Here is a 23,881-nt window from a genome sequence, read left to right on the forward strand (position 1 = left end):
GCTCAATTCTTGCATCTCCACATAAAGCCTGTTTTTACGCAGGGGTTTCATATCCCATCAAGATATAAGTACAATTGGTTCCGCGCCGCGAACTCGACCCGATCACCCATCCATCAAGATTGCAGAAGAATGCGACAGACAGCCTTTCGCCAAGGTGCCAACTTGCAATGGGGAGACTCAGTCACTGCCATGTTGTCAACGCGAACAGCGGACGGCACAGTCCGTGATCAGTCGCTAATACCAGCCGAATCGCAGGAACCACACACATCTGACGACGAATTCGAGTCATCTAAGCCTCCGAATCATCACCGTCTGTGCTGTCGGGTGCGGCCTCAGTAGGCGCGTTCTGGCCGTCTCCCTTGGTGGCAGCCTTCTTCTCCTTCTCCTTGGCCCTGCGCTTCAGCTTCTTCTCGCGGTTGAGCCGTTTCTTCTTCTCTTTCAGGTGTTCTTCCTTGTCCAGGAGGGTCTTCTTTGCGGCCTCCTCCTTTTCTGCCTTCGCCTTGGCCCGCGTGCGCAGGATGATCCTCCTCTTCTTCCCTGGCCGTTTCCTCTTGCCTTCTGTGAGATCGTCCTCTTTTGGTTCCACCTGGGGACCACCCTTCGCTGTAATAGTGATATGAGTGACTCGCCACGGCTTCTCTAGCCCCCACCGTCTTCGTTTCGCATCTGCGAAGATGAAATCAGGTGTTACGGCGGCAGACCTGATGCGGTTCAAAGCATCACTGTCTGGCCCCTCGGTCATATAATAGGACATGGGCCGTTTGGGGACGACAAATGCCCCTTCGCCCGACGCTTTTTGGTCGTCATGCTGGTCGATGACAATGGTGTGGGTGGGGGCCTCGTCACGGAAGAGTCTGAACTCAAAAGCAAGCTCATCAGGTTCATCGGCGTCTGCGTCCTCGGCCCCAGCGTTACCATTTCCAGCCTGCTCCTGAGACCTGGCTTCTTTGGCCGGCTGGGCCGCCCTTTCATCTGAGGAGAAGTCAAAGTCCAGCAGGCCGGACAGCTGGGCACTCAACTTGCCTCGCAGCTCCCTGGCCGCCTCCTCATCCTGGCTGGCGCGGTCGCTGTCCGACGCCAGCTCATCATACAGGTCTTCACGCCGAACCCTGCATCAAAGTGGTCAGCTGAGAAGATCATTCCTTCGGTGCCGGGAAACTGACCGCTTTGCGTCAGGGACCTCGAACATGTCTGATGCTGGTGCCACTGTGGGATGAGGAGACGTGTAGAGTTTCCAGAGCGCAATCTGCCGGGCAAACAGCTGGCGGACAGGCAGACAGGATTATTCCGGTCAAATTTGGACAGAACCGGGGGGCTCCCTGACGAGAGCCGCATTCAATGGAACACTGGAGGCGGACCGGGCGCTGCAGTTGTGCGACGGAGACGAGCTTTGACGAGGGTTGGAAATGGCCGCCCACCTGCACTGGCAGTCTGTGTGGCGGCAATTGAGCAGGACCCCCCGAGGCGCAGAGGGCGAAAAAAACCGGGTTGATAACGCGGTGGATGTCCCATTAGGCTTATCGGCACCAGGCCGGCGGCGGGCAAGACGCGAGCTAGCGGCGCGGCCAGGGCGGGCGCCAAGCCTCGAGGTGTGGCAGTACCCAGCGTGCCATGGTGCCAGGCAATAGGCGGCGCCAGAGGGCCACAGGGGCCAGACTACTGAGGGGACCGATCCTTTCCCCTTTGTCAGCCCTCAGACCCGGCGCCCGTTGGGCACGTTGTTCGCTGCCTGTCAAACCTGCTCCCCGTCCCTTGCGGCGGACGTGGCAGCCAGGGATCATGGAGATTTAATTCTCCTAGATGATTCCCGCCGCCCAAACGGTGTCTAGTGACGCTGCGGCTGTGGGGCGCCGTCATTAGAGCGAAGCAATAGCTCTCGCAAGCATAGCTCACAAGGGGAAAGACCGCCAACTCTCGTGCTCCATCCGGGTCTTTGATTTTTGAGCGGTTTCAGTAGAATTGCGATCTGTACCGAGTATTTGAGGGTCTCTTTGCCCATAAGCCGGGCTAGGCTGGAGTTCAGAGGTGGAAGCCGTCTTGATTGCTACATGTCTGTCTAGTAACCTGCACCTAGCCGTGTGTGTGTTTGTGTGTAGCCTTCGGGAGCGCCCGTGTTTGTTTCCTGTCAGTGTCGCCATTACCACGACGCCACCGCGATGCTACCTACGTCCCATGTCGGCGTTACGTCCCGCCAACTTCCTACACCAGGTATCCGGGATCCCAAACCATCCCTAACCCAACGATGAGCGTATCTTGGCGTCATGGCAGGAAGAAAGAAGGGCCCAAAGGTCCTCGAAACGAAGCAGACCCCATTAGCTTCACTAGGACTCATCGACCATGTAATCGACAATTTTTTTCTCTTCGAACGACGGTCAAGCTGGGGAGGAACTCGGTTTTCAACACTTTGACTTGCTACCCTGAACTGCCTGCCGACTTTACCGATATCCGAGACAAGTAACTTCCGCCATATCAATCCATTCCAGGCTGTCAAAGGATACGGGATACCGGAAATGCGAAGAGAAAATATATATCCAACTCCGGATGGACGCCGCCCTCCCAGTGGCCTTGCTGTATCATTGCCGACCTTGAATCGCGCCGAAGGGGGGGTTGAAGGGGTGCAGCTATGCATTGTACAAGATGTTGACAGTAAAAGGCTTGGACGACATGAACGAAAAATTGGGCCCCCTATGACCAGAACCCCAAAACCCAACCCAAGATGCCTTTTTTCCCCCATGTTTGCGGCATTCCGATCCCTCGGAAAATCCCAGTCTGCCTGTGTCAAGACTTGGGCGACCCCGTTCTAAAATCCTCCTCTTCGGTATGTCGTTTGTCGATTATTAAATATAGTAGTACATTAGGTTTGAAGATTGGCTGCGCAGCAAGAGCTGACTCCATACACAGGGAGAGCACCGCACATATTTTCTACCCGATGGTGCACGAGGGCATATACCCGCTGGATTGCGGTATGATGATCACATCCCTTTACGTCGGGCTCCAGTTGTAATGGCCCATTGAGCTACCGTACGATGCCTGAGCGTGACTATGCTCCGTCTTCAAGGGTGGCACATTATGGCCTGCCTTGTACTGATCCGAGTAGCCGTATGGCCGACTGTCAGCGTGGTGATAAGCGGTTACGCTCGGCTCGCTGGCGGTTGTCGTCCAGGACGTGGTAGGTGGGTAGTAATCTCGTGACGAGCTCTGCTGCCCATGACCACCGGCTGAGCTACCGTCTCCCGTGGTGTAGGAGGATGAGCCCATGTCGCTAGGGTTGCCGTGGTTGACTGGCACATACGACGATCCGTAACGGTATTCAGAAGTGTCGTTATTCGTGATGGAGCCGGTGCTATGTACGGACTGGTTGGTGGCATGTCGTGGGCTCTTTGAGGGCCTAGAGCTGTCCATGTACCGGGGGACGCTGAGGCTGTTATCAGAGCTGGTGCTCATGGCCGTCGTAGGAATCGAGAGCTGCGGAGGAGCTGTGGTGTTCTGGACGTACGCGTACTGTGTTCTGATGGCAGGCTGCTGCTCGTTGGCGACCATGGATACCTGGACAGGCGGCATGGATGACTGAAGCGGCATCTCCTGTGGTTCCGTCGTGTACGTCGATGTTCCTGACAAGGGCAGCTTCTGATAAGCGTCTGAAGAGAGGCTCGTTGGCGCATAAGCAGCGGTTGCAGACTGTGGCATCTGTGATACGGGAAGCTGATTCGAAGGATTCCAGGTAGGATAAGAGCTATTGTTTTGTTAGCCACACGCTCAACCTGGCTTCGGTAATATTGGCAGCCCCTGACTGGGTGCTCTCCGAAAGAAAAGACGTACTTGGATCTCATCGTCATAGGGCTACCCGGCAGCTTTGAAGCGTTGAACGTGAAAGCTGTTCTAGGCAATTCCAAGTTCAACCCTCGCAACTTGGGATCCTGGTGCTTCACCGTTAACGGCCCTGCAACAATACCCAGTCCCGTCTCAACGAGGGCCTGTCCTCTCGACCCTGCACTCGAGCCCAGTAGAGGGATTTCCTTCCTGGCCTGGAAGTTTCTCGGGCTCCTCCCTCGAACAACGATGGGTGCGGTTGCGGCCTCAGTCAGGACCACCTTTGTCCCATCCGTCAAAGTTCCCATCACCTTCAGGTGCACCACAAAATGCTGCTGGAGTTCCTTCCGCCGTCCATTGTTCGCAGTCGCTCTTCCGTCATGGTCAGCACTAGATCCCCTGGCAACATTCGGTTCCACTTACATTCTGAATTGGAGACGTCGCCAACCGATTGGATATACAGCGTAGTCTCCGTCCGTCTCTGTGCCATCATCCTGGAACGGAATCAAGGGCAAGGAAGGGGGTTCCTGGTCCGGGCCTTGGGGTATTTCGGGGGCGTTCGGTGGTGGCGTCTTCCAGGGAATGACGATCAGACGGACAGGATGGCCGTCTACTGACTCGATTGCTGATACTGTAACCTCGGTGTTGCTTACGGGCACCTGCTCCCCCGTCTCTGCACGCAGAATGGACAACTGGCCTCGTGGCGTGATGAGCGAACCGCTAATCTGGAAAAGATTTCGCCGGTAGCACGTCAGCTCGGGTTGCAGTATCGAGCCATCATTGCTATTGGAAGGCATTTCCGAGAGGAAGAACATCCCATGGAGTTGCGCTGATAATTCCAGCTGCTGCATGCGGCCATGCTGGTCAACGATGGTGTGCTTGTCCTGGACTCTGCGGAACGACAGCAGTTTGTGGTCATGGTTTACTGTCAGCTTGGAGCCATCGTCCCGGAGGTCCTGGACAATTTCCTGGTACGGCGGGTGTTCGCTCTCATCATACGATCGCTTCAGATTGGGATAGCTGTGGTGCTGCGTCAAGGGCGGTTGCGGGTGTCTGCTGTAAGCTTCCGGTTCTCCGTGGGAGTATCTTGGATAAGGATACGAGTGGTCGACACTGCTCCTGGCTCGCGCTGGATGATGCAACGAGGACGCCGCCGAGGAATGAGGAAGAGACGACTCCACGGTATTTGGAAAACGGGTTGACAACGGGACAGTCGAGCCAGCATAGTTGGACCAAAGGCTTCCATGTGCCGACTCCGGCTTCAGGTCTGCCATGGTCGCCGTTAGAGTCGCTGTGGCGGACATGGGAGCATGCCTTTCCTCCAGAAAACCGGTGTCGATTCTGGAAATCCTTGAGGTTGCTGGTGTTGCCTTCGTGATCTCAAGCCACCGTCGTCAACCTAGATCCAGCTACCGCTACAGGAGGTTCAGTCCCAGAGACTTCCTGCTTTGATCGGTCAAACTGATCTAGTAGAGACTTGATGATCACTTCAAGGTACGGGGTCGGAATAAAGTGATATTGGAAGATAAGGTTGCAGGCAAGTTTGTACTTGTATGGGGATGGATGGCTACGCTAGATATTGCGAGTCGGAGGGGCCTTGGTTATGTGCAATGGACGGCACTAAACGATATTCTTGGCGGACGCTTATGAACGTTGACGGCCAGGGTCCCGGAGCAGGATAGATGGAAGGGAAGCCAGGGCCAGGGCCAGGTCCAGGTTTAGTGAGTGGAAAGGTCTCGGGGTCTAAACACGACTACCGCGCGCACTGCAAGCTTTCACCACAGTGCATACGGCCAGACTGGGAAGGAGGCGGAGGCGACAAGCGCTCTAGCAGGGTGACCACAGCACACGGCCTATGTCGTCTCGGCACCTCGATATCTCGGTACGACGCTGTCGAAGATCAAGGCTTCCACCTCGTTGAAACGCCAAGGTAAGGGTCAGGTACGGAATCTGGCACTTGAGCCTTCTTTGTTACTCTGCCTGTAGGGATATATAGCAGGAAATCTTGGTGATCGTAGTTGAACGAGGTTTATTTTTTACTCAAGGGTCACCGTAGAGAAGCAACATGGGCTCCCAATACATATGTATTATCCATGGCAAACCCACCCATAGCAGAGGGATGTTCTCTTCTTGCTCTGCCGACGACTGACCAGGGCCCCGGAAGTACTGTACCTAGTTATGTACATACCAAACCCTCGCGCGGCCAAGGCAGTGGGGGGAAGGGGAGGGGGGGGTGAAGAGCCAAAGAACCTAACGGAAAATGCTCACACAACGCTCTGAACATGTGGGATTGGAGGGACGGAGTAGGCAGGTAGGGGGCACATGGATTGAATGGAGGTACGGGCCATCGAGCGATTAAACCTGGAGTCACTCGAGATGGCCCGCAAGGCCCCTCCCATAAACAAGGTCCTTCTCGACCCGGTGCCCGCCCTGGCCCCCAACCTGGGCGTTCTGATTAGTTAGCAAAATCCTCCGAGTGAGACCTTTCAAGGCCCGCTATTTTTCTAGAAAGCCGTTGGGCACACGCGCCGATGAAGAGCCAGAGCGGGAATGGTGTGAGGACATGGGGTCCTGGCCGCAAAAATCGGTTCACGAGATTGCCCTTGACCGGGGTCAAGGATGTGTGGCGGGGACCTAGTCAGCTCGCTTCGAGAGCAGGAGAGAAAAGCGACTTTGTACCGAAGAGCGTTTTGGGAAACACACCCATGTTTCTTTTTGCCCCAGACGCTGCTGGGCTTGTTTTGCACGTTCTGGATCACGGCATGCCAATAACAATGGGTGGTGGTCATATACGTGAGAGGTGCCGGTGATTAAAACCCTAAACCGGGTACCTTTAAAGAACAATGGTATAGGTAACTCCAGTTAAAACAAATTTCGGCTGACGAACACGGGCATTAGGCATGGGATTGCCTCTCGAGATAGAAGACGACCGAGATGAGAGATCCAGTCTGCAATGCAAAGTAAAGTAAACAAAAGTTGATGCGATGAATGCGATACTTTTCCCGCCAGCCCAGGGCAAAGAGAACTATGTCGACTCTGCGTCATTGCTTGTCTAGGATTGTTACGAGAACGCGGTGGACTGAAGAGGCAACTGTTGGATGATGTCGGTACTGGGAGAAGGACTTTGCTGATGTGCAGGGACTAGATCAGAGCCACTCCCACAGTTTCTATATCACATTCCCTATTTGGGTCATAGTGCCTAACTGCAGCTCCACAGAACTGAGAACCCACGAAGTCGATACCATAGTTAGGGCATCAGGTGTGCATATCAAGCAGCAGATGTCTACGAAATCAAGTGGCAGGGCGTCTCTTTTCGTTAAGCGCACGTCGACACACCTCCATGCAGCAGCCGCAAGAGCAGCCGAGGCCCTCGTCATCGGCATTCTGATTGGGCGGCAGGGAAGAGGAGAATCGCAGCCGGTAGAGGCGGCCTGCCTCTACCGGCATGTCAGCAATAGTCAAATGTTGTGCATGCCGAAGGGCAGGAGTCAGAATACATCAGCATGCCTGGCGAGGTTTGGGCCAGGCCGAGAGCTGGCGAGCATACCGCTTCAATGGTTGTAGATCTGCAGACTGCGCCTACGCAATTCATCAGCGTCTACAGGCGGACTGAAGACACAATTAGACGCACCGTTTAAAATAGAACGTCGAGCCCGCCCGCCTTCACGCGGCATGATGCAAATCATCTTGGGATTGACTCCTGGCCACCCACCTTTTGCTATTAATGTGCATTGCCCCGGCCTCCGCCGGGTGAATCGCCATCGGCAGCTTGAGCCTCGTGGCAGCCTCCAAAAGGTGCATAATCCCAATATTGTCGTTCGTGACAAAGAGATTGGCCTTGGGGATATATCATTCAAGTAAGGACGGCGATGTGGTACACTTCACTCAGGGTCGACTTGTCGTCAACGCTGCGCCGCTCCCCACAAAATGCGTGGGCCTTTGCTGGGGGCTTGTCAGGGGCAGCACCGGACATTTTGTGTCTCGAAGAGATCTCCAAGGACCTTCGTCGTCGTGGCTCTAGTGGGTTCAACCGTCAACGGCAGTCGTTGATTCCCCCTGATCCTACCGGTTCGCGCTGAAAGTACCCCACATGATTGGCCCTGAACATCGATAGCTCGATGCCAGTCTGGAATCCTGGCCTGCTGATGTCAGTTTCGACTAGAGAGTTCTGCGAAAGGAGCTAGTAGCGGTGCAGCGGGCCTGCGAGAAAGCGGCGCAACTGTCATGTAGCGTTCCAATTTGCTATCAATGGCAACGATGAACTTGGCCGCCAGCTTTCTTCATGAGATTCAGCGGTTTGGCCCGCCCTGCCAATCCGGCTCGCATCTGCGTATAACATCGCTCATATGCCACAAGGTACACTTGCTAACCGACAATAACGATGGACGAAAAACGATAGGCACCGGAGCCACATGTAGGTACTATTGATGTGCAAACCGAAATGAAGTAGAGCTGGTCCATGACCATAAGATTTCCGGATTAATGGCTATATGTGGCGGTTAATATAGTTGAGCCAGAGAATGGGACCCCCTGCTAGGTGGGCGAGCTACCATAGTATGAGCTTGCCCATCCGCATTCGCGAAGGGCCAGCGTACCAGCCATCGTCGAATCGGTGCAGTACTTCAGAGCGATTACCCTTCTTGTTGCTTCGTACCACCCCAAGCGAAGCCCTCAGCAGCGTTGCATCTGCATCGAGGTGCCGCGATATCCAAGATCGCGCAGCAGATGGGCCAACATGGACACCATACTGTACGTACCTGCACCATCTTAATCGCCGCCATGACAAACCTCGTATGTTCTGGTATAAAACAGTCTGGGGGCTACAATACAGCTGTCGACCCTCATTTAACGACCTCAAAGCATGTGATACCGAAATCTTGTCCCTCTGTATGACGTTGGGCCAGAGAGAAGATCGCAGGCAGGGGGGCCTTGGCGCAGGGTATGTATTCCAGATCGCGGCAGATGAACGCTCCCCGTTGCCTCTCTGGTCAGGGGCATTGCAAGGCTCGGGGGAGTCGGAACCAGTCAGGCCAGTCGTGGTGTGGCCTGCGGGACGGGCAGTTGGCGCCTCACCTGTGACGAGAGACCAGAAACGCTTGCTTGATCGTGATACACAGTCCATCATGTCGTGTCGACACCGGCAGCATCCCAGCAACGGTTGTTTTGCATCTCGTTCCTTGTGCAATTGGCCAGCGCAAGCCTCTTGTTCCTACGGTTGTTGCTCATCACTGACAAAGGCACATTGCACTGCATTTGCATCGCCCATGCTTGTCGCACTCCAACCTGAGCTAAGTATGTACGGCAAGGAGCCTGCATGGCTCCACCCGCTCTTCTAATCCACTTTGAGGCACCATCGCCGGCCGGGAGACTCTAATTCGTACGAGGGTCCCCGACTGTGCTGGGGAAGGTGCAGCTCGATGAAGCAAGGTTGGATTCTGCCGATCCGAAATGAGAATGCTTTTCTTCCTCCGTAGCAGCCACTGGCGGGCTGGACGTCGATAGCCTTTACGGGATTCTGGATAGCATCATCCAGGGTCCTCCTCCTACATAGTACTATGTACATAACCATCGGTAGGTGTCTATAGTGACGAATCATGTGCGAAGCCGAATCTCTATCACACTGCAGGTAACCACAAGGCTCAAGATGCCGATAGGAGTCCATGGATGCTGTAGTTAAGCATTCTGCTCTATTGGTAGCCATGTGTAAGTATTATGTCATATTCTGAATCCATTACTCCAAGGTACGGAATGCATGTCGATGGGGTTGAGCGAAGGCCTTGATTATCCAGCTTCACCGTTCGGATTTGCAAGTTCGAAAGCCGTGAGTCGTGGCTTTTGATATTGAGGTCATGACCTCCGAACGCTAGGTGGCAGAGCTTCCGCAAATCCCATGGGTCAGGGGCAGACCAGGGCACGCAGGGTAAGCCTTGTTCCGCCGGAGCGTGCTGGAAGCTCGGTTACAGCAAAGGCCTGCAAAACGAGATGGATCATGATTCAGGACAGGCCCTCGAAGATTGCCCTGCCTGAGCGCAGAGCAAGGCATCGTGAGCTTTGTGGATCAGCTCTGTCCAGGGCCGGGCACGATTCCGAGATGCAGATTTCGGTGATCTCGGCTCGCGGAATGTTGCTTTTGGGTCACGACATGTCTGGCGAAGGGGGAAGGGAAGAAGAGACAGAAACGGTTGCCAGCCTTTTTCTTACGGTGTGGTTGCACTGGCAAGCTGCAGCGATGGTGCATGGTAAGCACCTGCAGGCTTGAACCTTAGTATGTCATCAGCGCCTATGGACTGTCGCCGCTCGTCGTCGCCCTCTGGGGGAAACGGGACACACGAGTACGAAGGGGAAGCTAGGCACGCCGTCGTCCTATCGAAGGGCCCGTAGAGGAGAACTGATGCGGGGGCGACCGGCTCCCATGCTTGCAGAGCCGTGAAGCAGGCAGTCCAAGCAATCCAGGGGTGCTCGGCTCCATTCGCGACTAGCAGGAATCGACAAGGGGGGCTTGATCAGGTACTGCGGTACAGATACTTAGCTCGTCGAAACGGTCGACGTACATGGCGGCCAGCAACCAGTGTGAGCAAACTGAAGCAGGTTGCAGCCAGAACCCACCATGCGCAATCGCGGAGCAGGTTTGGGCGCGGCAGCCAAGCAGGAGCAGCAGCAACAGCGGCAGCGGCAGCGGCATCACATAGCGGGCCATGCCCGGCGTACGTTTTGATGCTTTGGGAGTAGAGCAGAGAAGACCTCGGGCCCGTTGAAGATATGCATCTTGCCGATAGGTTGGTGCAGGAGGACGAACGTTGGCGCGAATCTCATTCGAGAAGCTGCAGCACTGGGGCCAAGACCTACGTCTCGCAGTTCCTTTGTTCCTGTTCGGTGCCAGGCCCCCAACAAGGCAGTTGGGGCTTGGGAGCGCGTCCACTAGTCGTCGACGGCGTCCCTAAAGGATGCGGCTAGTGACCCTCCTTAAGGCTCCTCCCGCATTATCTAAACGTTACTCGCGTCGCCGCTCTCATGGCTGTTACCACACCTGTCCAGGGGCAGAGTACAAGCAGCGCTGGATGGCCCGATGGTAGCAGTTCGAGCATGGGTAGCCACCTTCCAGGGGGGGCCTGATATCGACGGGCAAGCTCCTTAGCTACATAAAGAATATCTCCGAACACGACGTTGAGGGTTGGTCACAGCTACGTCCAGGGAGGGAAAAGCAAGCTAGAACTCGCCGGGCTAGGAGCACTCCAACCATCAACACCATGTACCGCAGCAGGAGGCTACTATACTGGACCATCTCCATTAGTAGTGCAGCTCGAGCGGATGGGCCTGATGACTAAGTGTCCGTCCTAGGCTAGGAACCAGACCAGGCTGGATGTGGTGATTTGGGAAATCCGATTGCCTCGTGTGACGACTCACTCACCAACTTACTGCACCTGGCTGTGTTGTCACCGCGGCTGCTTGTTTTCCCATGCAGTGCCGTCCCCGTGTAGTGACAGTACTTGGTTCCGACGAAACTCTCCCCGGCAGCCAGCGTCCCAAGTGAGCGTCCAGCGTCGCCATCACCAACAGCAGCCGCTCCAACCAAGGGTCGATGTTCTAACTAAAGAAACACCATTGATTGAGCCATCTATCTTTAACCTCGACGCAACTGTGATCCAACGCATCCAGACCATTCAGGTGCCGCAGAATCTCCCCACGTTCTTCCAATTCCCTGGGAAGCTTTACGCCCCTTCATATCAGGCAATCTAGGTAAGGTCATTTTATCCAGCTTCCTGCCACCATCCCAAGTTCGTCGAACGGGCATCATGGAAGATACCCATATTCTAGAAGTTCCACCAGACAGATGGAAGCTCCTACCTCGCCTACTACATAGGTCCCGTGCCGCAATTGCAAGCGAGATTCTGCATCTTGCTGGCCCCGTGACAGAGCCGGCCTCTGGACAGCGAAGAGTCGGCTTGCGAATAGGATGCTCAGCCCGGACGAGTCCACTTGCACCGTGTCGAGAAGTCTCCCATTCCTCGTCGGCCTTGGCCGTCCCTCGTCGAGGTCAAAACTGCTTAGCTCCCACAATCAGACGGACGGCTTGCCTTCTGGCAAATGCTCTACCCCGCAATATACCGTACCCTTAGCATGCCTGCTGCCATGTTTCTTTCACATGCCGGCCTCAACAACTTGGGTAATTGCCAATAACCATACCTAGGTATGATCCCTCCTCGCGCCTCGTCTCGTCTCGTGACCACGTTTTTCTCCTCCGCCATTCCAGCAGCTATTTCCGAGACTATTCATAGACAAATGTATTGAAAAGTTTCTTTCGTCCCAAGGCCATTGAATGGCAAGCCAAGCCGTCGGCAAGCGAGGCTTGTTCATATGACAAGGCTATATTGTGGGCGTGCTATACACACCTCAGTTTTTTTAGCCTGGAAGGGCCGAATGCGCTACCGACTTTAACCCGGCCAATCTCCGCGGCCAATCGACACACACCACCGGGAAACAAGGTGCGGCTGCGCCGATCTGTGCTTTCCCTGCGTGCCTCTGTGTTCTTTCTTACTTGACTCCCTTTCGGTTGCGTTGCTCTACCGGGACGTCTACCCACGGCGATAATTTTCGATGCGAATGCCTCCAATCGAGTCCATCGCCTACGCGGCTAGACCAGATCGCACAGCACACTAGTAGACTGCGCAGCAATCTTTCACCGTCTTGTTCTGACCTCCCCATACCCGCAGCAGAGCGAGCTCTCTTGGTTGTCCCCTCAGTTCCATGTTTTTCGTCAACGGCCAAACTTCCGGCCAGGTTGCTCCACAGCTCTATTTGTTCTATCTATCTTAACTATCCATCTCTTCTCTCATCTGCACAAGCAGGCGCACCTGTTGACTTACGCGAGCCTTCCGGTGGAACTCTACCAGCGGAGCGATGACACATCAATTAGTATCTCCCACGTGTTGGGTAGCGGGCGATCGCATGCACCTAGCCCACAAATCTATGGCTCTGATCTGCTCTGCTCCAACTGACTACTGCACAAGTCATGTCATGTCTGCCCAAGCGTCTAGCCGTAACTGTGTATAGGCCCTTCGTCGATGATGCCCTTGACAGACCCTATCCATGCGAAACAAGCTGGCACCAGGGGAGCCCACTGCCACTTTTATTTCCTCTCCAAGTCTTCGTAGGCCCTCTACATGACACTAAACGAACCCCCGTACTACGTAACTACTTGTCAATCAGAAAATCTTCCTAGGGCTTCATGGTTGCCGGTAGATCCAATGTCACCACGAATCTGCCAACGCTCCTGCATCAGGTACAGTAATGTGAACCAAAGAAAACCGACGGAGCCCGTTACCAACCAGCCCACTTCAATTGACGCACAGGTGCGAACCGAACGTGCACGAGCACACAGCGGTGCAGCTTTGACTCGTGATACGAACCCGCGAACGGAGAACAGCTATATTGAAAGCCATAACAATAACAGAGACAGGGACAATTGCTCATGAGCAAACGTACCGTACCTCTGCAGCTACAATCACGAACCCTCATGCCACAGCGGGGCGGCTATACTAGAGTTTCTTGGACTACTGCAAGCTCACGGACCTCGCAGCCTCAGGACCTGTTCTGGAGTGGAGCGGTTCCAGGGACCCTCGACAGAGCAAGCGTGCCTAAGTAGTAGCAGCGCCGGTGGGAGAGCGCGGCTCTCAGCATCCCGAACTGTTTGGCAGGGCCGCTGTCACAATCTCCGGCTGCTCCTGGACTCCCTTACACCTCATCAATTATAACGGGTTCTTCTAATCAGAAACATGAGGGTTGGGCTTCATGCGTGTCTGGTTGCGGCATAGTATATTGTACACAGCCCCCAATAGTCCATAACACGTACGGGATATCATTTCGGAACCCCTGTCCGAGAGCTCCGGCCGGCTGGGGACGAAGACTTCGAGATCAATTGGATAACCTACTACGGACATTTGCACACATCCACCGAATATCAATAGTCTCGACGACTTTCATGCAGTGGGGATCGATGTGATGACATTATACTGAGACTCCATCTTCAGAGAACGTTTTTTTACTATTTTTAGGTTAAAGTTGACAAAGCCTTGGTTGACGACAGATTAGACCCGAGAATGTATGCACTACGCACATGGATATGAGAGCAGCACGGGGATCCTCTCTTCTCGGCTGCGATATGATCTTCAAGTTCTTCCCTGTGGGAATCAGGTACTCACCCCGTTAAGTGGTGTGTTCGTCTGGGGACTCAGCAAGGAAGCTGGTTCACGACGCTCATCAGAGCTTAACCAGGAACCCAGTTCTGGAACGGGCAGCGGGACCTGTCACGCCACCGGACAATTGCGACGTGACAGGAGACCGATCAATTCGAGAGAATTCTCCGCGAGGGTCCTGGTAATCGTACCTAAACCTGAAGGGAGCTCGGTCTTGTCGTGCCAGGCTTCGTTTGATTCCGACCCCGTGACAGATGCCGGGAACCGGCGGAGGGACATCGAGACGATGCAACATTGGAGGGGCTAAGTCGCTACCAAACACCACGGCGCTCTGGTTTCGCCCCGTCGGGAGTTGTTATTCAGCAGAAGCTTGCCCGGGCAGTACGTGAGAAGGGAGGGGTTGTCTCTCGAATGGCATTAGAACGCAATCTTTCTGAGTCTACAAAGTCACTGCTGTTACTGCTTTGGGCATCAGGTTCCCCGCCGTGAACCAAAAAAGACAACAGATGTATTTCCTTAATCGTCCTCATCGCCGCTGTCTCCTTCAATCAAATGCTCTTGGTCATTGAGCGCAAGCTGGACAAAGTGGCGAACCCAGACCTCGTCGGCTTGGTTCAGGGCCTGCCCAAGAGGCTCATCATGCTCCACAGGCTGGCCGTTGTTGCGGCCGTCCCTGTTTGCCCTCTGGTTCTGCTGCCCTTGCACCCCATTGTTGTTGTTTTGCCGAACAGCAAATGCGCCGCCTGGTGCTGCTGCTCTGCCTCTTGCTCCTCTCCCGCGTCCGCGCTGGCCGCCGTTCACCGCCTGTCGACCCCCTCCACGCGCAGGTGCAGGTGCAGGTGCAGGTGGTGCAGCAGCAGGTTGACGGTGTGCCTGCCTACCTCGTCCCGGCGGAGCGTTACCCTCGATCCGTAGAACCAGCGGGCCTTCACGGGCGATTGCAACTCTCCTATCAGGCTGTTGACCCTGCACGGGTTCCTGCAGCGGTCGTGGTGCTGCTGCAGCGTCTGGCCTACCGACCTGCTCTTCTTCATCTAGCTCTGAATCGCTATCCTCGTCCTCGCGACCGCCCTGTACAATCTCCAAGTGCTCTCCATACTGACCTGGCCGAATGTTTGGATTACGGATAGCCTGTCCTCCTTGATAGGCCATGCCAACATCATTTCCGTCTCCGCCCTCGAGTTCCCATAGCCTCATATAGCAACTGTTGACTTCCCCTGAAGGTTGGGTGTTGAAGTGCTGGTAAGGGTTCTCGGGGTTGAGCCAGGCGCTGCACAGGTAACAGAAGTGCGTCTGGCACCTGAAGCACCTCATATGGTTACAACCCTGAGTCTTCTGGCAAGGTGCGGCACAGGTGGGACAGGGGGTTGTGTGCATCTGGAGATATTCGAGTGACGCCTTCTCCTCTTCCGTGATCTCGTCTTTGCGCTCCTTTGGGATGCAATATTTGAACTCGCCATGCCAGGACTGACCACACCGCGAGCAGAAGGCGAAGCCACAGTCTTCGCAGATGGCCAGCAGGTCTTTGCTAGCTGGCTCTTTTGTCTTCTTGCCGTCCGCGCCCGCAACGGCCCCAGCCGTATCCTCTTGATCGGATTCATCCTCTGAGGCTTCCGCAAACTCCAGGCCTTCAGGCTTTTTGTGCTTCTTGGACCGAGCTGCACCTTGGCACCATGAACGTGGACAATAGACCGTATTCTTGTCCGACTCGAGCTCTGCCTTGTGCTTCAATGTCACGTACCGTTTGACCTTGTCTTGGTCAAGAGGAATTTGCAGCAGCTCGCTAGGACTGATGAAAGTCTTTGGTTTTCTTCTCCTCCCGGGTGTGGTTGCCCGGGCTGCCTTCTCCCGAGTGCTGGCGCAGTTGGGCTCCAGACATTGGACTGAAGCGACGTCACCTTCCGTGATGGCATTATTGTAAAAATCTTGTAGGCATTGTTTACAGAATACATGTCCGCAGTCAAGCATGCGGTGGCAGACTGAGCCCTTCTTTGGATCTGCGGATGGTTCTGGTCAGCAAAGCTGCGGATGACTATAGAGGATAGGGGTAATCCTTACCTAGACAAATACCACAATCGAATGTGCTCTTCTGGAACGCCTTGCGCTTTGCCTCTATGTCATAATCTAATATGGCAATCTTGTGCTCCGGCCCAACCTCGAGTGTGTTGTCCATGCCAACCAAGCCAAACACATCATCTACGGACTGCTGCACATCATCGACATAGGTGAAGATGACTTGATCCCGTCCCATATCTTCCCATAGCTTCTCCGCATTTCCCTCAAGCTTGATGATGACATTCTCTGGTAGCCATGGTGGCGTGGTCGATATTCGGACGCATGGAGGTTTGCTGTGAGGATAGCCCTCTGGGAGGGATATCTGGATCTGCAGGGACGGCAGATTGGATAGCTCTTGTGAGTCTACCAGGAGGCCATCAGAGGGGCCTGTTGGTATGCTGTCTTGAAGCGTAACGGGCACTGCGGCCTCAGAGGCGGCCGGGAACTTGACCGCCACAGGCTTCCCCAGGCTGACAGGAAGCTCGATGGTAAAGGCGTAAGGGTTCTTTTCATCGACTCTGAGTTCCTCCGGGTAGATAGCGGTGATGGTCGAGAGCTCGACCTCACGAGCATCTTCCTCATCCATAGCCGTCAATAAATGCTACCGAGTCATGGGTATAATGTGTTGTGGATATGAGCACATATCAAACGCCGATTATGTTCATGTGTAACCAGCCCCCTGCCGTGGAATTGTACACGCCGATCAGGTCTCGCTTGAAATGGCTAGCTGCTTCCGGCTTCCCTTGACGGCGATCTCTTGTACAAAAGAGCGCCTCTGGCAGGATGTGGGCTCCTGGCAAGGTCGTATGAGAACTGGGAGTCGTTCAAGGTATATGTGGGTGAGGGTTGAGGTCGTCGTGAACTCTTTGTCATCGGCGTGGTGGCGCAAACAAGTGACTGGGCCGGGAGCTAAGAAAAAAATCCCACAGGCCAGACCCTGGATTGGAGGGGCAATGTCGCGTTAGATGACTCTTTTGCCGCCCGCACCCAAGCACTGGAGATCCCGACACATTGGGAACGCCGCAATCCTACGTCACTAGTAAGACTGACAGCGCAGGCCGCAATGGAGGAGCAGGTGCATGGAGCATACGCGCATACGACGCAAGCGAGAATGGGCCAGCGATCATGGAACCGTGACAGTCACCTGGGCCATGAGTGAGTGAGCGAGCGAGTGAGTCTGAACCCAGGCTGCTTGATCGGGCGGGGAACTCATCGGACGGCCAAACTGAAGCGTCTAGACGTCCAGGCTTGTGGTTAGCAGTTTAACTACCTGGGGCAGCGGGAAATGCAGTGCTCCGGGGTTAACGGCGACGCTAATTTTTGGTGCTCCGTGTCTCGTGTCGAACCGCACCGGAGCCTCCAACAACCGCGGTTGGTCCTGGATTCCACGAGCGACAAGAGGCACGAGGCACGTCGCGGTACCGCCTTTTCTTTGTCCAGCCGGCTACAACACTCCGATTGCAGTTGGTATAATTCGACCACACGGCCTCGAGGACTTAGCAGTACCCAGCACCTGAAGGACCACAACTCAATGCATCGCCGCAGCCGGCCCTGACATCATTCCTCAATCTCCTCCTCGCCATCCCCCCTTTGCTGCCCCAGCCTCTGCAACCCGTCGAAAATGGACGACACGACTCCGCTGGCATCTCTGTCGCTTACCCATGTTCACTATGTAGGTGTCTAGCCCTCCCCCATGTGATAGTACTCTGCTACGTCCGGTCCATCCCGCTAACCCGGACGCCTCCAGGATCCAACCGACCCGATCTCCTACCTCTGCGCCTGGCTTGCCCTCGTACCCCAGGGGCTCTGTGTCGTCTACGCGACGCTGATATGGTCGACTCGCGAGGTCGAGATCGCCCTCATGTTTGCCGGCCAGCTGGCCTGCGAAGCCCTGAATTTCGCCCTCAAGCGTTTGATTAAGGAAGAGCGGCCACGGCGAATGAACGGGAAGGGCTACGGGATGCCGAGCAGCCACTCTCAGTTTGTGGCTTACTTCGCTGTCAGTTTGGCCCTGTTCTTGATCTTCAGACATCAGCCAGTCTACCAGGGGCGGAGGAGAAATCACACACCCATGACCATGGCTGAACGAGCTTTCTGGAGCGTCGTGGGAGTCTGCATGGCCGGAGCAGTTGCCTGGAGCAGGATATACCTGAACTACCATACCGAGAAGCAAGTAGTTGTGGGGTGTGCCGCAGGAACTGTGAGTGCAATCGCGTGGTTCATCCTTACGGCGGCTGTCCGGCAATCGGGGTGGTTGGCCTGGGCCATTGACCACCCGATCGCCAGGTTCTTCAGAGTGCGGGATCTGGTTGTAGAAGAAGATCTGTGCCAGGCCGGGTGGGAGAAATGGGACGACAAGATGGTGGCGTTGAAGGCTCGGGGTAAGAAGGATTGATGGCAGCATATTAATAGGGGCAGAAAGGCTTTCTAGAGACCATGGAGATACCCGCATATTGCCCACTTGCATTGAGTAAGGTTTGGAAGAAATCCAATATCATATTAGCTTCGGGTTCGCAGTGAAGGCTATGTAGCTGCCTCTATGAACTGGCTATTCTCATGTGCAGTGATTATCTCTGGAGACAAGAGCAAAGTCGCTTTGTACACCATTGATTCGGATGTTAATTGGCTGAATGATAAGCGAAGGAAGGCACCCAGCCTTGGACGACGTGTCGGTCTCTGCCGCCAAGTTTGGCGGTCGCTTGCTTCCCAGTCCACAAGCCATCCCAGGGCTGCAATCAACAAGGAGAGCAGGTCAAGCAAGCTATGTCTGGTTTTTCTATGTTAGCCATTTTCGCTGGCTGCACTTCTCGGTCTGTTAAATGGTTAGCACTGTAGCTAATGACAATCATGGTAAGGTGCGTCTCGTAAGGAATGAAGGCTCAGCGCAGGTCTCGTTGGATATTGCAACATAGAAGTTTCAGATGGTGTACCCAGTCTCTCATCATAGCCAATTTTCGGGCCTGGTAGTCGAGTAGAATTGAACATACCACTTTTTTGTAGCTGCAGCTTGTATTATGCCCGTTTCTCCGATGATTACTCGCAGCCGTCCCAGCCTTAGGAACAAAATATGATAACCTGGAGTACTTGAGATTCCGGGGCGAGATCTCCCTACTCGCTCACAACTATGTCAGATAGAGACATACATTGTTGGCACTCGGCTAGAAATTTATTCCTGCTACCAGAGATGCTGAGTCGAATTCCGCTGGTGGAGGCCGTACCGGTTTCGTAGACACCGCATGCAGATCGTGATCGATAGCATGCAATCGCGATGGAGTTCCTGTTCGGGACCTTCATATTCTGCATCATATGTGCCTTGCCGAGTCTTCGTTGTTAGCTTTGCGTTCAGGCATGATTCTAGGCGCCATAAAGGGAGGAGATCACCTCAGAACAACACTGTAATATGCTCTTGATCATATTGCAATCAATCATCTTACCAAAATTCATCATAGAGCCAGGTGCGCACTCATTGAATGTTGAAGAAGAGGGTTGTCATGAGAAAATCCACCGTGGAAATTCTCATTACGGGCAGATATGATTTACCGTCACGCCTGTTACGTTCCCCGGGTATTTACCCTATCAGTGGTGAAGGAAAATCTGTTCTCAAAGTTGGGCTTGTGTCACCTAATTGTCAGATGCTGTGGGTTTTAAGCCAGGTGACAGCGCGGCAAGTTGCGGTGGCAACCACAAAAATGTTGCGATCATCCAAGGTAAGAACAAACGGACGGGCCGTGCATCAAAGCCCCGAGGTCATATTGGCGGCATGTCCAAAGTTGTCGTACTGGGAGACGGCCTAAGCAATGGGATGTCGGACAAGGTCTGCGGAGGACTTAAAGACTTGCAGAGAATGATCGTGCGTGAAAATGAGGCCACTGGAAGGATTGTACGTTCTTACGGCGACACAAAGATCTACTCGTCACCTTTGATTCGTAGACCTTTGGATGAAAGTCGAAATGCGACAACATAGACACAATTTTTCCAAACGATTGAATCCCCTTTCAGTAAAGCAGGGCAAGGAACCGGAAGTGCACACTGAAATATTTCTACGTGAGCTCATTCGGCTCTTTTGCACTGGAGAATCAATATTGACCATTCCTACTGAGAGCTCATGCAAGCTTTCTTCCTACGAGAAGTGAACAGCGCATAGCACTTATGTGCAAATCTTCCCACCCAGTGCCACGAGAAGATAGGCAATTTCTCATGTCGAATCTTGACTTTGTCTAGACCATCGAAAGAGCATTATGGTGAAAAGCGCCCCGAAAACCAACTCGCCAGTTGCCGATGAAATTCGACTGACTGTGAGTGGGAGAGGTCGTCATAGGACCACAAACGCTTCGTTTGAGCTTTCTCAAAGCCGTCCAGCTGCCCCTTTCCTCGAGAGCGCTACATATGTTTACCTGGGTATCTGAATCTTCTAGCATCTGCCGGTTTTTTCTCCTTGGTTTGTATCCATGTCTTCAATCAGACACACTTTTGTCATCTCCGTGAGTCTCATTTCGGTGAGCAGCTATGCCGTCCAGAAAACGCATTGCCAGGCCACACGGCACGGCACGATATTATAAGTGAAGTAAGGGGCTGTGCAGCTCAACTCAGAATCCAAGCGGCTCTGGGTGCGCTTGCTATATGTGTCTACCCATATCGAGTGCCTTGCCCGTATGTGAGGGACCCTTGGGAGGTTTGATGTGTCATCCCATATGCAGAAGTTTTGGCCGAAGTAGCCGCGCCAAGCCGGGCATGATGGAGATCTTTCGAGCATCAAACACGTCATACGCCAAGGACAGGTGTAGCTGGGAGGGAGCCCCGGGGATTTCTGGGCCTTCTCGGAGGCTTTCTCTCCCGCCCGTCCTTGAGACTTTTCTCCGTCTCGCATTTGTCAATTTCAAAGTCTATCATCATAAAGCGGGACTTGAGCAAGAATGTTTGAAACTGATTAGAAATTTTATTCCAAGTTGTTAAGACGCTATGAGAAGAGCTTCTCTCGGCTCCTCTGCCTATGGGGTATCGCCTGTATAGTCCTCGTGGCCAGCCTCTGCTGCCTTCCATCAATTGACATAAGTAAACCAAAGTAGATCCAACGATCTTCCGCCGTTCCTGTTCTCCCCTCTGCTGTAGGCTTCGCGCCGATATGGGGACTATAACAATATAAAGAGAAAAAAAGGTAGCTATAGTAGATGTGATATATACAAGTAGCAAGAAGTGAAGTAGTATGCGCACCCAACACCTGCAGTAGAGGACAGAACTAAACAGCGGCTTTCTATTATCAATCTAAAACTGGTGGTACTATGCGAGCTACCGACCAAGTTCCAGACCGGTGCTGTTGTTCCCCGCCGGTGGTGCCGTTGAAGGCGCGCGCCGGGCCTCCCCTTCTTCTGTTTCCGCTCTGCTCCGCTCCGTTCGGGCCGGAAGCCAGAAGTCGCAGGCTCCTTCATTACCGCATTCTCCTCATATCCGTCCTTCGATGGTCCGGGGCCGGGATTCATCCGGCTGCGGGGACTGAGCGCTTATAGCGAGAGGACCATGGGACCGGCGAGGATGATGTCGTCCGAGATGACACCGGTGGCCGGGGCGGCGCTCGTGAGGGTCATGTAGGTAATACCGGCCAAGTTCTGGGGAAGCTGGCAGCCGGCACCCTCGGTGAATGAAGCGAAGACGGTACCACCGGGGGCGTTGGCGTTGGTGAAACCACAGAATTTTGCCTGAGCGGAGGCCGTGCTCTGGACCTGGATACCGGTGCCTGCGGCCAGGACCTGGCCGGCCGCGGGGGCAGCAGTGGTCATGGTCAAGGTGGGGAAAGCAGTGAGGGCCAGGTTGGAGCCTGCCGGGCACGACTGGATGAAGGGGGCGGCGAGGGAGAAGACGGCCTTGGGACCCAGAGGGGTGTCGAAGGGCTGGGGAACGGCAACGGTGCCGCTGGCGGCGCGGATGAAGGACTGGTGACGGGCCTCGACGGTCAAGATGGAGCCGGCAGCAGCCAGGATTTTGGAGTCGGCCAAGATAGGGGCGGCGCCTAGGTAGGCGGAGACACCAACGTTCTCGAGCACACTGGCGGTGGCAACCATGCCCTTGGCGTCCGTGAAGCCGAAGTTGTACGTGCAGGGCTGGACGGGCTTGACGCCGGCCTGGGCGATCGAGCTCTGCAGCGTCTGCACGTGGGCCTGTTCCGTCTGGCCGATGTTCTTGAGATCCGAGATTTGCTGAGCGGTCAGGCCGAGGGCGGCAAACTGGTCATCGGGGAACTGGGCAAATCCTTGCTGGTAGAAGGTAGCCTCGAGCCACTCGAGAGTCAGGGCGCTGTAGAACGTATTAGTGAGGTGAAACAGCGAGTGCCAGCTTCTGGAAGCACTACTAACAATTGCAGAATATCGACATCCGTAAGTCCCAGTGCTTGCTCGGCAGCTGTCTGACGCTTTGCCACATTGAAGATCTTCTCTTGCGCCCTGGTGAACTTGGGCTGGGCCGGGAGAGCACTGGCAACAGCGGCCACGGCGGCGACGACACCGGCAATTTTCGTAATGGAAGGCATCTTGGCGTTTGATATATTAAAAGTTGTCCTGACGACTTTTCTTTCTTCTCACTTCGATCGTAATATGTCCGGATGGGGGGAAATAGCGACAGTTTGGTTGTTGTTAATAAAGAGCGATAGATTGTCGTATAATGAAAGCAAGACCAGCCTGGCTGTTCTAGGTAAAAGGTCCCACCGGGGTATTACAAGAAATTAAACTTGGGGTTGAAGGAGAGTGATGAAAGTCGTTGATCCCAGGAAGCAGACCAGCGCTTTTTGGTTCGGAGTTGGACACGAAATAGAACGGGATGGGAAGTGGAAGATAGAAACCGCGTCTGGAAGGAGGAGGAAACGTCCTCAATAAAGGCATCCGCCAAGAAACGGATCTTGAGATTCCCAGAGAGTATGCGGGTCACGGAAAGAGGGTTGGCCGGCAAGAGGGCCAGGGCCACAACCCCCCTGTCAGCATCCGGTTCCTTGTGGATCTGCATCGTGGGAGTGGAAGGTGAGCTTCCCTCGTCGCAGTCGCCATTTTCCCAGCAGGATCCGAGGCCGGGCGTCCAAGGGGCCGCCAGGGACGAGAGCCGTAGAAGGGGAGCCGGGCGAGCAGCACCACCAATCCGCGCGCGGTGCGTGGCGAGCGGCCAATCAGGAGCCGAGCGCATGTCGAAAACGGAGGGCGAAACGAAACGTCTTGGACAATAAGCTTCCGAGCAGCCAATGAGCAGAGTCGCTGGCAACTAAGCTTAGACGAAAGACTTGGGACGAAGGTTGTCTGTCAGTGGTTGAGCCTGTCCCCAGCGAGGCTAAACCGGCTAGGGGAAGGGGGCACCTGGGGCACCTGGGGCGCGCCGGGGGGGCTTCGGTAGGGGTCCGAGGCGCCCAGGAGGCCATCTGCGTCAGAACCCGTTTCAGCGACCTGCCCGCCGGCGCATAGCCGAGCCTCACACAACGGACGGACTGCAACCCGACACTCTGAAACCGAGCGCTCGCTATGCCGGCCAGCTCGCCATCCACGCTCTTTTCTCATACAACCTGGGCACCACAGCAAGGCTCGTTTCCCTGTCCCGTGCCGCACAGGACTCTTGGACGGGGCGCCATGGCGAGATGCGAGATACCAGGAGGTTGCCATTTACACCCTCCTTGGGCCTGTTTCCCCCTCCTCGGCGAATCAGAATGCTCGCTGCGTGTGACTCCTGCGTTTCCCAGCTCGTCGCCATCACGAAAAAGGCAATAAGCTGCCTCCTGTGGCCGTGGCCGTGGCCGTGGCGCTCAGTTTACAGGTTCTGCCCTACACCTTCAGACGGAGGGGGATTTTCAATGC

At 54.7% G+C, this 23,881-nt stretch overlaps 6 protein-coding genes across 6 annotated transcripts; 1 reads left to right on the plus strand and 5 right to left on the minus strand.

Annotated features, from left to right (window-relative positions):
* Positions 1-289: 289 nt before the first annotated feature.
* Positions 290-1,189, minus strand: JN550_006761 (uncharacterized protein; the record flags this gene model as incomplete). Its single annotated transcript, XM_049318535.1, has 2 exons — positions 290-1,109; positions 1,164-1,189. 2 exons carry the CDS (start codon positions 1,187-1,189, stop codon positions 290-292), a joined length of 846 nt encoding a protein of 281 aa, XP_049171330.1.
* Positions 1,190-2,982: 1,793 nt separating this feature from the next.
* Positions 2,983-5,084, minus strand: JN550_006762 (uncharacterized protein; the record flags this gene model as incomplete). Its single annotated transcript, XM_049318536.1, has 3 exons — positions 2,983-3,733; positions 3,820-4,182; positions 4,234-5,084. 3 exons carry the CDS (start codon positions 5,082-5,084, stop codon positions 2,983-2,985), a joined length of 1,965 nt encoding a protein of 654 aa, XP_049171331.1.
* Positions 5,085-14,519: 9,435 nt separating this feature from the next.
* Positions 14,520-16,644, minus strand: JN550_006763 (uncharacterized protein; the record flags this gene model as incomplete). The annotated part of the gene is made up of 2 exons (XM_049318537.1): positions 14,520-16,000; positions 16,062-16,644. 2 exons carry the CDS (start codon positions 16,642-16,644, stop codon positions 14,520-14,522), a joined length of 2,064 nt encoding a protein of 687 aa, XP_049171332.1.
* Positions 16,645-17,679: 1,035 nt separating this feature from the next.
* On the plus strand, positions 17,680-18,453 carry JN550_006764 (uncharacterized protein; the record flags this gene model as incomplete). Its single annotated transcript, XM_049318538.1, has 2 exons — positions 17,680-17,730; positions 17,806-18,453. The coding sequence occupies 2 exons, from the start codon at positions 17,680-17,682 to the stop codon at positions 18,451-18,453; spliced, it is 699 nt and encodes a 232-aa protein (XP_049171333.1).
* Positions 18,454-21,556: 3,103 nt separating this feature from the next.
* JN550_006765 (uncharacterized protein) lies at positions 21,557-22,578 on the minus strand (the record flags this gene model as incomplete). The annotated part of the gene is made up of 2 exons (XM_049318541.1): positions 21,557-22,346; positions 22,406-22,578. 2 exons carry the CDS (start codon positions 22,576-22,578, stop codon positions 21,557-21,559), a joined length of 963 nt encoding a protein of 320 aa, XP_049171334.1.
* Positions 22,579-22,760: 182 nt separating this feature from the next.
* JN550_006766 (uncharacterized protein) lies at positions 22,761-23,222 on the minus strand (the record flags this gene model as incomplete). Its single annotated transcript, XM_049318542.1, has 1 exon — positions 22,761-23,222. The coding sequence occupies one exon, from the start codon at positions 23,220-23,222 to the stop codon at positions 22,761-22,763; it is 462 nt and encodes a 153-aa protein (XP_049171335.1).
* Positions 23,223-23,881: the final 659 nt, after the last annotated feature.

This window comes from Neoarthrinium moseri (genome assembly GCF_022829205.1).
Source record: "Neoarthrinium moseri strain CBS 164.80 chromosome Unknown scaffold24_Wmoseri_CBS_16480, whole genome shotgun sequence".
Lineage (NCBI taxonomy): Eukaryota > Fungi > Ascomycota > Sordariomycetes > Amphisphaeriales > Apiosporaceae > Neoarthrinium > Neoarthrinium moseri.